The sequence below is a fragment of the Condylostylus longicornis genome, unplaced genomic scaffold (assembly GCF_029603195.1).
Source record: "Condylostylus longicornis isolate FDR11 unplaced genomic scaffold, ASM2960319v2 ptg000031l, whole genome shotgun sequence".
NCBI lineage: Eukaryota > Metazoa > Arthropoda > Insecta > Diptera > Dolichopodidae > Condylostylus > Condylostylus longicornis.
Window position 1 is genome coordinate 9,089,678 of NW_026578000.1, and position 18,298 is coordinate 9,107,975.

The 18,298-nt window shown below is 24.9% G+C and overlaps 1 protein-coding gene across 2 annotated transcripts in view; it reads left to right on the forward strand.

The window, feature by feature from the left end:
• Positions 1 to 18,298, forward strand: part of LOC129608544 (rap1 GTPase-activating protein 1) — a 175,144-nt gene that overhangs the window by 11,766 nt on the left and 145,080 nt on the right. Inside the window, exons 1-2 of one of the 2 annotated variants that reach the window (XM_055520116.1) lie at positions 1,207 to 1,339; positions 5,591 to 6,547. In XM_055520116.1, the coding sequence (XP_055376091.1) occupies positions 6,279 to 6,547 (269 nt within the window). In that variant the 5' untranslated portion in view covers positions 1,207 to 1,339; positions 5,591 to 6,278. Of the gene's footprint in view, positions 1 to 1,206; positions 1,340 to 5,590; positions 6,548 to 18,298 lie in introns of those variants that run through there. The other variant, XM_055520115.1, reaches the window with a different exon arrangement.

The following is an 18,298-nucleotide window of genomic DNA, read 5'->3' on the forward strand; positions in this document are numbered from 1 at the left end:
AAAATGTTTTAGCAAATAGAAGAGCTTTGTTCGCTTTATTGTTTTCTCTTTAATTGGTAAATTGTTATTTTTGCTGGTAAATTTCAATGCAAACTTGAAATATCTTGAAGTTATTCTAGACCCATTTTGGTGACATTGACGTAATGATTTCTTTTTTTTAATTTTTTTTTATTTTAAAAATTATTATTCTTGCCGTGTTTAGTGGGATGAAGAACTTATAACAAAAACAGAGCAAAAATGAATTGCGTATGCCTCTTATTGTACTTATTGAAATATATGTTAACTAAGAAATCAATCAAAATCAAAAGAAAAGCCAAATTTGGACAATGAAAAAAATTTTTTTTGCTACTTTAGTTTAATAATGTAACCCATTCAGATTGTCTTATCTTCGACAACTCTCACCGAATATGATAATCAAATTTATTATTTCCTTCAAAAATTAACTTCCAATCTACGAGTGTAACGTAATAATTTTGTATAGACACTGTACTTGGATACTTACTTATAATATTATTATAACTGTACCTAATATAAATAATAGGCAGTCTTCGAATTTTGAGTGAAAAATTATCTTAAACAATGTTCACTCAACTAGATTTCTATAAAGAAAGTGCGGAACATATTTGTTTGTAAGTGCATACTTACTCATTGACCTGTTTTATCGAACTTACATATACATATAAACATATACCGTTATAATTCAAAATAAATATTTAATAATCATACATATATGAATACTTAAATTATGAGTATAGGTTTGATCAAGTGCATACCTGAACTTGTACAATAAATTTTATTTCAGTGTACTAAAATGTGTTTTTAGAATCGGTTTTCGTTTGAACTGGGTATTTTGAAATTTTTAAAATAATTATGAGTTACGTCCATATTGTAACTATTACGAAAATAGAAAAAAAAGCATACAAAAACACTAATTAATCTTTTTAAATTTTGATTACAACGCAATAATTTTGAAAGTTCGAAAAAGCATGAAAATATTGAGTGAAGTTTATGCATTACATAGAATGTGACCTTATATTAAAATCACTATTTCATTTAATATTTACAAGTCGTAATCACATTTTTTTTCATTAGAGTTCTTAAAATGAAATTGTTTTTAAAATAAATTGAAAATACAACAACAAAGGGATCCAAGTGCTTGTGATTTTTTTTCAAGTTTTTAATTTCAAATTTAATAAAAATATTAAAGCAATATAAAAAAATTGCTATCAATTTTTAAATTCTAATATGATTTTAAAACATGTAGAAAATATTTTTTTCTTTATGTAATTAAAACTAATCGAAATTTTTTGCGATAATGATTGTTAGTTTCTATATACAAGTAAGTTATATTTTATAATTCTTTGTTTATAATTTAATCTCAATATTGAAATGTTTCGTAAAATGAGAATATTTTTACCTTGAAACTTTTATTTCACAATTTGTATGCGTGTTTATCTGTATGTGATTTGAAAAATACTGATTACAATTGCAATTAAAAGTACTTACGAATTTGCTCATATAAGCAGTAAACAACCACATAAATGCTTAAAGGATAAATGGTTAAAAAACCTAACACATACGCATCAATTTCAGAAATATGTAGAACACTTTCAACTATTTTTTTTGTTTTTTTTTAATTGAATTATGATTTAGAAAATGAAAGGTGGTTTTTTTAATAAAAAGTTTGATTTTATATAAGTAATTTTAGTTTCCAAATTTCACACAACAGTGAATTTTAAAGTTTATATAGGTATAATATGTACATAAATATGTACATACTCGTAATATATTCCTATATTCAACAACTATTTAATTAAAAATGTGTTTATATTTAATATAGTTAAGAAATTCAAAAAATTAAATGCTGAAATTCCACAAAATCAATGAATATAAAAAAAATTATAAAGAATTCCCAAACTTCAGCATTCGTTTTGAGTAACTAATTAACACTTTACATTATACACTTTGTATTTCTCGTATTATCAGTAATTGAAATGTATTATTGCAATAATATTAATACAAATTTCTAAAATTCAAGAAGCTTACCCTTAAAAAGTGAGATTTGTTTCTTATAGAAGGTTTGTATCTGAAACCTTTCAATCATTGCAGAATTGAGATATGAAATTTTAAGAAAATCCATTGATTACTGTTTTATTAAGTATACTCATCTTTGAAAATTCACCACTTTTAGAAGTCAAGTTTCTGACATCCAATGTGTTCCATAGGTTAGTCATAATTTACTCCACCTACAAAAAAGTATATCTGTATTAAAGCAATTTGATTCCAATTTTTTGAGTTCAACGGCAACATTTAATAAAATTATTGCTTAATAGTAAATAATAAAAATAAAAAGCGAAAATTAAAATGAAAAAAGAAAATCGAATGTCGTATTTTTTTCCCACTATACAAATTAATAAAGCAGAACAACAATTAAATAAAAAAAAAAATAATTATTTTATTTTTTCAATTTTCTATTTTTGGTTTTAAAAAATCCATAAATTTGATTTGAGAAATTATAGACACAATTAGGAACACATACTTTATAAATATATATTTTAAATGCAATAAGTAGAAAAAAAAAACGAAAATTTGTGAATGTTTCAATTAGGGCGGCCAAAACTAATAGATTTAAAAAAAAAAGGAAAAGAATAATAAAAACAAAAAAATTTTTATTGTGCAATAAGTAGTACAGACAAAAGCAAAATATCTAATGAAAATTCAAATTTAGAAATAATTAAAGTTCTGTAACCATAACATATGTTTAAAGATTTTTATAAATCTACTGATCTATTTATAACCCTGACAACAATTATTATTTTATCATTATGGCAAGTATCATTTTTCGAATGGGGGCTGTTAAATCCGGTTTGGAAATTTTATAGTACGTAAATGTAGACATGTCACAAATGTAATTCTTTTTTTATAAAAAAAGTAAAATAAAAAGTACTGATGTAACAGGCGTATTTTTAGTTTTTAAATCATTTTTGCAAACCAATTTATAGCAAAAACTCCTTGTTATATCGTAAATTATACATACTTTTATTTCTTTATTAACCGTTAGACCTACAAGATACTTTCACACTCGTTTAGTGGAATTTGATTAGGGCAGTTGAACTTTTAAACAAAGGAAATCAAAGGACAAAATTTCGGCGCAGGACCAATAATGTCGTCGCTTACGAGTCTCGTTTTAAATTTATTTAAATTTAATCTAGCCAAAAGTCACAAATTTAACTAAAATCAAATTCAATTAATAAAATTTTTCTGTTAAATTTTAAGTTCAAAAACTTTTTATATATAATTTGAAGTTATAAATTATGTCAAAAGTGGAAAGAGGAAAACTGAAATCTTGTTTTTCGTTCTTTTAAATATTTCGACTTTCTACATATTTTTATGTCTGTAAACAGTACGCAAATGCATAACACGTGCATAAGTATGTATGTATATAAATAAATTTCAAATGAAAAAAATCAGAACTGCATTGTTTAGATATAAATCTTAAGACGCTATATTTTTGTAACTAAAGACGATTAATCTTATCAGACTAAATTAAGTATGTAAGTATTCATATGTATAGTAGATACAAATTTATTAGATTATGCATATGATAGTTGAATCTGCATTTAAGTTTTTTATTTTGAAAGTAGTTAAAACCTTACTGCCACAATAATTAATCTTACAATAGGTTCAGATAATTTTGCTTCTTTTTAATTTTTCATTAGATTTTAGCTATTAACTATTATAAATTCACTTTTTAAATATGTGAATAATTATAAATAAGTAATGAATTAAATTTTAAAAAGTCACCCACATATAATAAAGGTGCTGTCTTCTGTGGTTGAAATTGAACTTGCAATTTTTAAATAAAGAAAAACCGACTGAAGAAAAATGAAAATTACTTCTTTCTTTGATTTTAATGATATTCAAGGTAAGTCACTAGATAAGTTAAATGCATGCATATGACACAGTTGATGCTACAAAAAAAAAACAAATTTTGAATAGATAGATTTACGTGCGATTTGAAGAAATAATTTTTAAAATTAGTCAAGTTTAACAAAACGATGTGCCGTATATACTTACTTATCTATACTATTGAAATAAAAAAACAGAAAGAACGCGAGTACTATATTTCTAAGTACTTTTTATATTTTGTTTTTTTTAAATTTCATCTAATCGCTTGCACCTTTTAACATCTATATATTATCTTATTTCCTATAATTTTAGAAAAAATCTTTTTACTTTTAGACGAAAGCATTCTTGTTAAAACATTTGATAGCAAAATCGATCCTTTTTTTATTAATTGTTGGATTAGATCGTGGGCATATTTGTTTTCTTCGCAGATGTTTTTTTTACAAGGTTCTATATAAATAAAGTTGGTTATCTATAAAATCCTTGACAAAAACTTCGTGCTTAAGCTAAAGTAGGTTGAAAACACGTATATGTTCGCAGTAACACAATGATTTCAGACATTAGATTACCTTTTATTTATGAATTCTTATTGTATCAAGCGACAAAGTTCAAATATTTTTAACAATCATACTTGTATACAATTCTTATGAAACCATTTAGATAAGAAAATAAACACATTAACATAATAATAGTTCGCCAACATCCGTTATCAAAGAAATTTCATTGATATGTCATTGAAAGTAGTAAAATGTGCGGGTAAGGGGTTCCCTTTCGTGACCAATTAAAGGGGTTGCATCCTTTTGGGGATTTGAGGTGGCTTTATTCAACGACGGTTCCTAGGATGGGAATGAAGTTTTCTCCTTGGTACATATGGTATCTAAATTGTATCGGCTTCCAAATTAGTCGAATGCCTTTTAGACGGAAATTTTCGCCTTACCGAAAGCATGCGAGATCTTGGGGAATGCGCAATTCTGGTCCATAGATCGCCAAAAATATCTTCGAAGCTGATAAGTCAATGCTGTTGCGACCTGACAGGCGTGTAAGCTCGCCATAGTGTCACACTGCTTTGGGTTCTGGACCTATGCCGTCGGCAAGTGGAAAGCCCTCTCTACATGCGAGACAAGATTAATGTGGCCTAAATACGACCTTAAGAAATCGGACGTGCTCCTGGCTATATCTGGGATGTGAGGCACAGCTATGGTGACGAGACTGAACGAGATATCGAAGATTGGCTTCCAAAATTCAGATAGATTTCTCAGTAGAATTGAGTGACTTAGATAAATCACCTGTAGTCGTACACTCTGATTAAACATGTGCTAATAAGGCTGCAGTGGACCTGCATGCGGCAATGCCAACTAAACGACCCAGCAAGAAGATGTATAATATCTATAATATCAAAAATAACAGTAGAAAACATGAATATCGAAAAATTTAAGGATTAATTTTGACTGTACAATTTCTTTTGAAGCTCACGAAATGCTTATATGAATATTTACATAATACAAAAATATTTAGTTCGTACTTAATATAATTGTCTCAAAAAAACATTTGAAAAAATCCGATTTGCGATCTCCTGTCCAAGCAAATTTGCTCACTAAAAAAAATTATTTTTCTCTAATTTAATTTCTTAAACTTCAATTTTTTATAATATTGTTTTTATTTTTTCTTTTCTCTTAAATTTCAGGTTGACAAAAACAACTTTAATGTTAAAGAATAAAAGATTTTTAGATTGCAATACTGTTTTCAAGTTTTATTATCACTGAATTGTTCATAATGATGATTGAAACATAAAAAAGGAAAGTGCACATATGTATGAATTTGCCTCCCTGTTTCCCTTATTCGCATATAGAATTAAAAATTTTTAAGAAAGAATTTCCAATAAAAATAAACTTAAACATAACGCAAAATAATAAAATAAAAAAAAAATCATGAAATTTCTAATAAGAAGTGAAAAAAGAAAATTTAATTTTGATCAAAAAATCTTTTTTAATATTAATGCAAAAAAATTAAAAAGGGAAATTCAAGAAAACGAAATAAAGAGCACAAAAGAAAGACGCGCAAATTTCAAATACATAACGAATCTTTAAAAGATAAAAGGAGTTTTCCGATTTATTAATCATCTCGATTTCGTTAATATTTTTTTCTTTTTCTATAGTTTTTTTCCGTTTAATTTAGACCTAGGAATAAATTGACCTAGTAGTAAAATTAAAAAGAGTTTTTAAAATTTTAATATTTTTTTTAACTTTAGTTGTCAATTTATTAAAATAAGATAATTTTTTTTCTGATTAAAAAAACGTATTGATTAAAGAAATTTAATTCAAAAAAATAAAAAAATAGAAAAAAAAAAACGGAGATTAAAAGTATTTGCAATAATGTTGAAAATTCAAATGTTAGAACAAATTGTCACAAGTGACTCTGTTGACAATGATGAAAAAGAGAATAAAGCACAACAACTTCAACAGATTCCTCAACAACATCAACATCATCAGCACCATCACCATCATCAACAGTCACAACAGCAACATCAGCAGCAGCAACAACAACAACAATCACAACATCATCAGCAAAATAAAGACCAAAGGCAACCTTTGAGTGGTACAAATTTTAAATCAGCTAGTCAAGGATCGTCGCCACAAATAGGGTAATTACCAAACTGACTTTTCTTTTCTTTTAAATTAATTTAAGCAAAAACTTCACCTTAGATATTCTTTTGGACGCATCATTTGAAATGGTGCTTAAAATCTAAAATTTAAAATTGATTTAGTTGTGAAAACAGCACAATTTTTGAACAAAATTCAATCGCGACATACAATTGATGAGTCTTGGTTTAAGTAAGTTTGGAAATTGCTAAATCAAATAATTAAAGATACCCTTTTAATTTTTGCAATTAATTCTAAAATCTTATCAAATTATTTTATTATTACCTAAGTATAATCTTAATCATTAATACTTAAAATTGTTGAATAAAAAATTGGTATTATTATTTTCTTTAATGATGTAAATGTATATGAGCAAAATACAAGATGCCCAACTTAAAATCCATTGGCTCCTATTTGATTGTTCAATATAATCATAATGCCACAAAATTGAAAATTACTTTCACTTTTTTCTTGAAAACATAATTTTTATGGTAAAAAGTAAAAAAAATGCACAACATAAGTATCAAATATAAAATTATCATTACTTTTGTAAAAATTATTTTAGTTAAGTTTTTAATTGCGGAATATTTCATATTTTTCATTTGTTTTCTTTTCTTTTTGATTATACGTAAATGTTTTACAACAATTTCTTAAGCTATTTCTTTTGCGAATTGCTTTTAATTTTAATAATGATTGCATCGCGAATGCATCATTTAAAATCATAATTCAATGCACTATACAAATGTGTATTTTAACTAGAATAACTAGAATTTGCTAACACTTATACACTGTAAAATTTTGGTGGAACATATGGTTATATTTGAGAAAGTAACACTAAAAGCACATTATTGATATTATTTTTTACGAAAAATTACTTCCAAAAATAACTTTGTTCTTTTTTTTAATATCACCTATTGTAGTTAAACATAATATGAAAATTGGGATTCAAAATATATTTTTATTTTATTTATTCACAAAATAATGAAATGGGTTACCAAAAGCTTAACTAAATTTGTAAGAAAATAAAAATGCTTCATCATCTTAAATTAATATTTTCAACTTTTCTTACAATTTATTTACTACGTATGCATTTACATACTATAGAGAAATCATGAGCGCGTAACTTTATTTTAAATTCAATTTTTATATACTAATACAATTTACTATAAACATAATACTTAAAATAAATAATAACATAATAGAATAATACGTGCGCTAATACATTTGCACACATTCATATATAGAAAATAGAAATTGCTCAATTATAGAGTTTCAGAATTGTAAAAATTTCCAATGTTTTGTTTACTACTTCAAAAATATCAAACGAAGCGTAATATTTTTATTTTAGAAGAAATAAAGAAGTGAGAATATTTAAAAAGTTTATTGTTTTCTACTTAATTTGTTTCTTTTATCATCATATTTTTTTTTGTGTTTTTCTAAAAGCACGAAATATTTCAACAAAACCATTGTTATAAAATTACCAGACAAAAAATTTTGTTTAAATCATAATTTTCAAAAAAAAAAATATAAACGTTTCCAAAATTGTTTTTAAATAACTTTGTAAGTAAATCTTATTAAAATAACGTGTCGTATTCAATCACTCACTCCAAAATAAAAAGAGAAAACAGGCACTTTACTTTTAAACTATTCTTTTGTTTTATAGGAAGTTTTGATTGTGTCATTCACTATACAATTTAATTTATTATGCGGTGCTGCCAGATGCCACCACTTTTTCTCAAAATGTCTTATACACAATTAATAGAAAATACTTGTTATCTATAAGAGGACTATTGGGCGAATTAAAATGAGGAAAGATTTCGCTAAATCTTGGTTTTCTAGGCACTATTTTATCACAATTGTCCGAAAATATTTAAGGGTTAATGAGTCAGGTTACGTATTACACTTATTAGTTTTACCAATGACTTCTGATCATTGAAGATCAATGATAAAAAATAAGATTAAAAAATTAACATATTTTAAATTTTTTTAGCCCTTGTTTTTTAAATATGACTTAACAAAAACTTTTAAATTCCAGAAATTTTTTCAACTTCTTTTAAAACTTTCAATATTTTGTTTTGAAACAACATCTATTTAAAATTATGTATATCGGCAACACTTTTCTTAATATTCTTATTCAACATGAAAAAAAATTTCAAACAGAATACATCAGCCGGTAATGAAATGGATAAAACAATAAAAAGCACAAAATAACAAATCTTGAATTTAAAGCACGACATTTAATTGAAACCAGAATATTGCACTTCAAAAGTAGGCTTGAAAATTTTGATATAAAAAAACTCATGTTACATTATTTTTAATAAGCTTTTCACACTTTTGTGCTTGAAATCATTTCCATAGTAACTTTTATTGGTTAATATAAAGTGAACTCAATTTGTTAAAAAAATTTTCCGACATTAAAATTTTTGTTAAGGGAGACTTAGCTTTTGTAATTATTGAAAATTTGCTTTCATATAAGGAAAAACAAGCAATATTGAAAAATTTAGTTTAAGTTTCATTGCTTTTTCTAAATGGTTATCACTTATCACACTTCAACTTCGAAATAATGGAAAAAAATTATGTTTGAAGCTATTTAGAAAAGGCATAATGATTGTGAGTTCATTCACATATGACTTCAATATTTTGATCTTTTCGGTTTGAATCACAAGTAAATACATATGTATGTATGTATATTGATGGAACATTTTCTTATTTCTATTTTAATGCATTAAAATGTTATTTCTTCTTTTTTTTAAAACGCGCAACTGAACTATTTGAACTCGATAACTTAAATTAAAAAAAGAGTTTAATAAAATTTTTATTGAAGAGCGCATTCGTTTTTTCTTATTTTTGATTCTTGTTGTTTTTATTTGTTAGCCGGCTTATAGTTTTTGTATAAAAGTATATAAAGACCTGAAATTTAATCAGTTATGGGTAACCAGGTAAAAATACGCATCTTATAAAAGTTATTGATTCTCTTAGACCGGCTCAAGACTGAAAACAAAAATGTCAAAAAAAGGCTTTAATCAAAAAAGAGCGTCAAAACCAAAGTAAAGAAGCGGTCAGTCATTTCTACGACATATGTATGTAATTTAGTAAGAAATAAGTGAGACAAATATCAGTGTGTAATTTCAGTGCGTGATTTTCTGCACTACAAAGTTTTCTAAGATTTTAAAACTCCTCATGTCCGATGTTCAATAAAATGTATTTCTAAAATATTTTTTAAAGTAATTCTATTATTTACATACTACAATACCGGATTACACAAAAAAAATTAAAAAAAAAAAATATGATTTTTTTCTTGAAGAAAAAGTGCTGTTTTAAAACAATAGAAAATTTTTCCTAACTTAAGTTAATTTCAGCAGATGCATTTTTATATTTATTTTATTTATACGGTTATGTATACGTTCCAATATGCATTTATGTATGTGGAAATGATTCAATCAGATGAAAAAATACGAAAATAATTTTTTTTTAAATTTTAATTAGCCTGCCAATTCATTATAGTGAAATTTTTTCATCTGGATGCTCATTAAATTCTTCACAATAATTTGAAATTTAATCGCTTCTCAAGATATTATTGAACTTAAAAATAAAAATATTTAAAATTTCATTGAAAACTTTGCAATTGTTTTTGCCACTTTTTCTATTTTTTAAAATAATTCATATTTTATAATCTTATTTGAAGCATTGAACTCCAAAGTTAGAGCACTAGAAAACTTGTTAACTTATAAATTACATAAAATTACTTCATTGTTTAAAAATTTTTCTTATTAAATATATGCATACATTCATATATAAGCGAGTGGCGTGCAATGCGATAAAAAACCGATTGCCGGAATAGCAGTTCAAAAAAGTTCCTTATCAGTTTTTTTTTTGAGGAATACTCATTAAACATCGGGAATTTAAATGTCTAAGAAAATTGCATAATACTAACGTATAACCACAAATTACTTTTCAATCTTAGTATAATATTTCGATTGGTTCAGTTTAAAATAATCGGAGATCTGTTTAAATACTTTCATATCAAAATATGAGTGGCGGGTTGATTTGGTTCACAGAATGTCGTAGTACGCATAGTGATAATTAAGTTTATGTACATACATACATTATATGAAATAAAAAAAAATTGTATTAAAATAAATTATAATTTATTTAAATTATTCGACCTCATTGACATCTTTGTCCATAATGATAAAACTATATGAATTCTTATTTATGTACTGAAAAAACTTTGAAAAAAATCTTTAAAAAAAAATTTTTTTTTTGAATTATGATGAGAATGGCCAATGCTGATAATTTTCTATATTTGTGCGATTGATTGAAGTTTTTCCCATTGGAACACGTTTAGTGATTATAGAATATCTCGTATGAATTTTTATTTTAATAGGATTCGGATTACAAAATAATACAAAAAAAAATAAAATTAAATAATTAAAAAATCAATGCACGTGTAATTTAATTGTTAATTTAAATTACTCCTGCATTGAAAAATTTGTTACAGACTTATACTAAAAAGAATTGCTTTTGCTGGGTAAATTATAAGAAAGAGTTAACTTTGACAAGTCATCAAACATTTACACTCAAACTTTCCAAATTCCAAATTAGAAAAATTTACTTCGAAAACCAGCAGCCAACTCGAATTTGTTGCAATTTTTTCCTTACGAAGTGATGAAGCTCACATTCGCTTTAACGGAATTCCTAATAAAAAAAAATTAACACATGCATTGACAGCGTCCCCCGGGGGCAATTATAAATAAATTCTAAACTTAACTACATTAATGATAAATTAGTGGAAGAACATTTTTAATAGTAATTTATCTCTTCACTCATTTGATTCAAATCGCATAAAAGAAAGTTAGTTTACAACATTGTAATTTCAAATTCTTCAAAATAGCTAACAATCGTGAATATTTAATTTCATTTTATTGTGTTGCTCGTAAAAAACTCTAGTCGACTATTTTTAATATTACAATAAGAAAATCCCTGAATTCATTGTCTTTACAACATAATATCGTTAAATTAGATTTTAAATAGTTATAGTTCACTTTGTTTTTATTATAGACCTATTTTTTAGGAAAACAAAAATTCTTTTTGAATGGAAATTGAGAAAAATTTGATCTTTTTCCTCCCTCAAAAAAACTTAATGTGAATACGATCAACTGAAGGTTAAAATTTAAAATTATTTCAACACACGATCTTTTTGGTCTTTAATTTTCTTTTTAAAGGTACCCACAATATCGAAAAACGTGCTTTTTTTTGCGCTTTCTATTGTTTAAAAATGAAATAATAAAGAATAATAAAAAAAACAAAATCCGACAAAAAACTATTACTTCACTGCATGAAAATTATTTAATATCTTTTGCTTATTTACAAAAAATGCTGTTTTGCAGATAATGTATAATACCACAAAAAACTTTATAAACGAAGTAGGTAAAAAAAACCTGATGTTGCTTTGATGCTAACAACACTCAATTTAGTTTTTACGCCGCAATGACTGATTTTAATATACAGATAAAGTATGCAAATAAGAACGGGGTAAACAATCAAAAATTTTTGAAAGACAAGACAATGAAAATTCAACCATTTTTAAATTTGAATTCAGACTAGCTACACAGGCATCTATTTGCAATTATATTAAAACAATAACTAAAAAATTTTTTTGCCAAATTCATAACTGAAATTTCCATAATATGCTATTCATTCAGTTCAGTTCTATGCTAATGAAATGTAAAACTTGAAAATAGTTCGTGTCATTACATTGTTTCTCAAAGATATTATAGATTTTTCGCCATAATTATAGCGATCATTAATATAATCATGTATGTATTAAGGGAAAAAAATGTTCAAATTTAATAATTTTTTTAATTTATAAAATTTCAATGAAAATTACTTTAGTTCACGATTTAGTACGCATACTATAATTAAATAAAAATATTTAAATTTAAATTTTCATCCGCAGCAAAAACAAAAAATTCTCATATTTTATCTGTACCTTTTTCGAAAATCTATAGATAAGAATAATTCATACATATAAATGATAATAACTAATAAAAAGTTAGAGCTTTCAGATAAAAGGTACATGTAACCTGGTAAGTAAAATTATGATGCCTTTTTCTGTAACAGCAATTGGATGTTTTGCGTAATTTACATCCAATTCCTATTGAAATAGAATTTTATGCACAACTATTGGTTATTTTCTTCTCCAAAATATGGGGATTTTAATTAGAAAATTATACTTAATGCAAGCATAAGCATAACATTCTAATATTTCTTTTAGATATTTCGAATAATAGTAGAATTTAACATTTCAGATATGAGACAAAAATTTGTATGAAATTATTTCGATTTTCAATTAATATTTTTTTGAAGAATTTAAAAAAAAAAAAGCAATTTAATATAAATTTTGTCAAAACGTAGTGTTAATGGATATTGATGAGCTCAGCCTATGATCGGTTAATTTGTTTCAATTATCTTAATGATTTGTATAAGATTAATCGACTTATTTTGGGTGCAACCACATTTTTTCGTAAAAACAAATGTAAGACTGAGGACGTGCTAACATAAAAGATGATCAGTAAACATTTTCTAAAAGTATTTTACTCAGTCAAATGTTAATAATTCACATACATAATTATGAAACTTAGTTAAATTACAATTTCATTTTCTATTTTCTACGTAAAAAGTTTGTTTTCTATATAAAATGGATGGAGAAAAAATACTTTCAATTTCAATTCCTTATAGCACGTTACATATTTTTATTAAAATTATTTACTCACATATGTATGTACATATACGATGTACATCACATAACTACCTAAATACGCAAATAAATAAAATTAACCTGAACTTGACAACTTAAGTTGAAACTTTCTCTTATATTATGTAGATACATTGTATAAATCACATAATTAGAAACAACTTTTTGTCTAAATTCACTTTTTGTCTAAATTCAACATTGCATGAAAATCTGTTTACAAAAATAATATACCAAATTTGAAATATTTTTATATCCTTGGATTCTGCTAAATTCCATCAAATTACTCATCTTCACTAATTTTACTCAAAATAATTTCTTTAAAACAAGAAAAATGAGAAAAAAAATATACTTATATTTTCAAAAAAGTTTCTATCATAATTTTTGATCTAAGAAATAAATATTTTTATTCTCTTAGCTCTCATAACCGTTTTACATATTATTCTCGTTTTTTTTTTTTGAAAGTAGTATACAACCGTCATGACATGAACATAATCAAAAAAAATCTTTCGTTGATGATTATTATCCTTGAAATTATTTTGGTCTCCTTACAATTGCAAAATTAGAGTATGTTTATTTGCTTAGTTTGGTTACACAAACATTAAAATCTTCTTCGAAAACCACAAATATGGAAATATTTAGGTACAACTGTACAAAATTGGCAGTGATAATGGACCAGTTTTTTTTATCTTCTTTTCAAATATTTCAATTTAAACATACATAAGTATGTATTATTTACATATAAATGTACGTAATACATTTATTTTTCATTTTGATAGATATAAATTCTTTTTAAGCGCAATTTTTGGAATTTTCAAATTGCGATGTTGCGCTATATAAAGCAACAAGATCTAAAATTTATTAAGATCAAAGCGTACGTAACAATTTCTTATCAATTCAAGGCGAATCAAACAATGTTCGTCGGAATTCTTTGATTAGCTTCTTTGAAAAACGTATCTCGTTCTAAAATTTTTACAAACTTTCAATTAATATTCTACATCATTGTACACTTTGGTACATTTGCGGTACATTTGGTCACAATTCACAAATGATTAATTGCTCAACTGCCCTTTGAATTAATAAAAAAAATGTTTGATTTTAATTTAGACTTTGTCTACGATTACCCACATTCCCTAATCATGATTACATACCTTCCAACTGTGAATAACTTAATATTCATTCATATTTTCCCCTTAATTTTTTAATTTAATTTTAACTGAATTTCACTCAGATCATTATTAAACTAACCCATTTTTCTTCGCCCATATATTTTTAAAGAGTATTCTCTTACAAATTATATGATCCGCATTTTTGTAATAATTTTCCAAATATTAATTCTAAAATGGTAAAACTCATTTTGGCTTTTATATTTTCATCAATTTTTACAATTCTTCACAGATATATTAGCTAAAAACGCATTCATCTTAGCTTAAGTATATCTATATCTTATATGTCCCAAATAAATCAAAAAAGTTTTCTATTTTTTTGTTTTAATTTACTACTCGTAATAAAAAAAATTTATTGGCGTTAACTAAATCTAGCTTTTCTAGTTTTTTGGCAGACAACTGTGAATAAATACAAAGTTTTGGGAATTAAAAATTTTTTAACACTAACAAATATTGGAAATTGATTTTACACTAGATTATTTATCTAAACTTTTAAAAAGTGGATAAAAATTGAAATAAAGCGTCAGAATTGAAAACAAAACTAGTAAGCGTTAGAGGTATTTTGCCCATAAATAAAATAGTGGATAAATAAAATCTCATACGGTTCATAGAAAATTTTTTACTACCTTCGAGAAGGTCTTCAATTACGTTACTTTTGGTTGATCATCGGAGGGCTAGAGTACAGCCCGGCTCATGCATTCGTGGCGCACCTGTTAAAATATATAGCATTAAGGAGAACCATCATGATGTACTTTGGAGGTTCGTGTCTACAGAGACATATACATCCAGAAAGATACTTTTGCGTGAGCATCGGAGGACTAGAGTGCAGCCCGGTTCATGCATCCACGGCGGATTTGTAAGAATATATAACATTAAACAGAACCATCATGATTCACTTTGGAGGTTCGTGTCAACGCTCTATGTACTCATCTTTTTTACACAAGTACCCTCTTTGGCAGAAAGGAGAACACTTTCCTATGGCAATAATTAGAATTACTTTTACTAATTGTGATTGCTAATTTTATATATGGCTATCATTGTAATTATATCAAAAACAACATGAATTCAATCCATTTAAAATTTAAACTATTTCAATTAAGATTAAATTTTTTTGCTTTTGTATTTTTGATAAAAATTTTGAAATTAATGGAGTATTGTATAAACAATAAACTCTTTTTTCTCTTTATCTGTTTGTTGTATATTTTCTATAGTTTATATTTAATTACAATATTCATCTTTAATTTCTTCATGTAGAAAATTTTCAATAGTAAACAACTTAATATAATTGTATATAATTGAGATTATTTCTATTGCATAAAATTTTGAAATTTTAACTTTAAATTTTGCTGTAATTAAAAACAGCAAAAATGAATACTAGGGAATGAAATCTTAAAGATTTAACGTTTTAGAAATGAAAGCATGAACGATTAAATTTTAGTTACAAATAATAGAATTTCAGATATTATTTAACTTTATAACACAATAAAGGTGAAGACAATGTAAAGTTTAAGAAAAAGTGAGGAGAAAGTTGTGTTATGCAAGGTGTAGTTGAATTGTGCTGAAAACAAATTTATTTAATTAAAATTTATAGAATTTTGGAATTAAAGTAATAGTGTACTACAAATACCTAAAAAATCCAAATTAAATCGAAGAACCCAAATTAAAATCAGAAAAAATCAATTTTAAATAAATTTTTTAAATTCAATAATTCACTCATTCATAAATTAATGAAATTTTTTCAAAGGAAATTGACAACCTAATATAATACGAGTAATAAATTTAAGAGGAATTTTTTCCTTATTTGCTGATTTTATATTTTAAAATACAATATTAAAAAATTTCAAAGTAGAAAAGTTTGATTGAATAAAATCATATTTTGGAAAATCATATTTTTGAATATTTTGGCATATTTTTTTAATGGTACATGTCATCGTGACTACAGGGCATACTACACTTTTCCGTTTTGCTAAATTGTTAGTTTAGTAACGGTTAGTAATTAATTTTACACCCAATATTGGAAATAAATTGAAGGTCATCCAAAAATAGCAAACATTTCCAGCAAGTTTTTCTACTTAACTTTTTAAAACGGAACTAATAGTTACACTTCTGATCACACAACGTAATTATCTCTAAAATTACTAAAAATTAAACCTACATATTATATTTCAGTTTTCATATTTTTAGATAACATTGAGTACTTAAATATTAAGTACTCATCTTCTGCTGCTGTTAGGATACGATTCTGCACATCATAAATTCGGTTTCAATCATTTTTAATTTAATGCTGTCATCAATTTTTATAAAAATGTTACATCTATGTCTTTCATCTACGCCTTTCGTCTTTACCTTTTATCTAAAATCAAATAAAATTCGTTTAATATTTACTTAAGTAGAATAAAATTGAATTTCATTAAAGTTTTAATTAAGAAAGCAATATGATTAAACAGGAAATTTTCTTACAATTTTTGAATAAAAATAAATTCGGCATAATTTACTAATTTTTGACATAAAATATGTATAATTTATATAATACGTGTGTACTCCCATGTTAATAATTGATATTCCTATTCAAAACAATTTATATTCTAAAATATGCACCAAATATATTTAAATCGTACAACGTATTTTCTTTTTTACTTCAAAGATACTAATACTTATTTTACAAAACTTATACTTATTTTACAAAAACTATCTCATTCTCAATAATCACAGCATGTAACATTTAAGGCCCATAATAAGTTCAAGCCTGAAATATCCTTCAATGTTTAAAGTTAAATGTAATAATAATGAATTAACTACTTAAATGACATAAATTATTGTTTTCTTTTAAAAACACAGAATTTTTACTTTTTTTTTAAATATATTCTGAGAAGTGAAATGCAGTAAAAAGATTTTGTAATTCTTAATTCAAACATTATTTTGTTACCTCATATTTCCTTCAATTCATTACATATTCTGCGCAGTTATGTCATTATTAAAGCTAAAGTGTAAATACAGACTTTATGACCATTATTTTATCCTAATATTACTATTATTAAGTCATTATGTTAAGTTAACATTTCATGTTTCATTGAGAGATGATTGCATTTTTCCGATAAATCTTTATAAAATGACGTTCATCACGTGCTAATAAAATATTAAGAAATAATAATCTGTCGCTTTTTATAAAATGACATTTATACAATAGTTTCTTCTATGCATTTGTGATTAATTGACTCAAATGACAAGAAAAATTGTAAAAATTTAAAAATTTAAAAAATACATTGATCGAGGCAAAAATTCAATAAATTGGCATTGTGTATACAGTAAGCTCTATTATTTTGAATACACTTCTATTTTGAGCAAGCAATGTATGCTCTTGAAACGCTATAATTGTGGCCATAAATATGTACTATTAAAGTATTATTATTAGATCATTGAACCAATTGTAATTGGATCATTCCAACTTTCAGAAATAGAAATTGGCAATTATTACAAATGAAATTTTTTTACAAAAAATTTTTAATTTTTAAAAACATCAGCAAATAGCTACTCACAATAGCTGCTCAAAACTTTTTCGTGAAATCCGCCTCCACTGTGCGTTATACCATTTTATACCACATTTACTTGCATTATAGCATTATATACCATTAGGTTTAAGATAAAAAAAAAATTTAAGGAAAGTTTTCATATTTTATAATAATCTGTAAACGTTTAAATATCGAATAAAAAAAACTTAATAATTATTTAGATAATTTTGTTTGTATTTTTATTTGTTATGGGAAGAAATAAATAATAATTATAGAAATAAAATATTGGATTGAGGCTAAAAATAATCGCTAATGATATTTTAA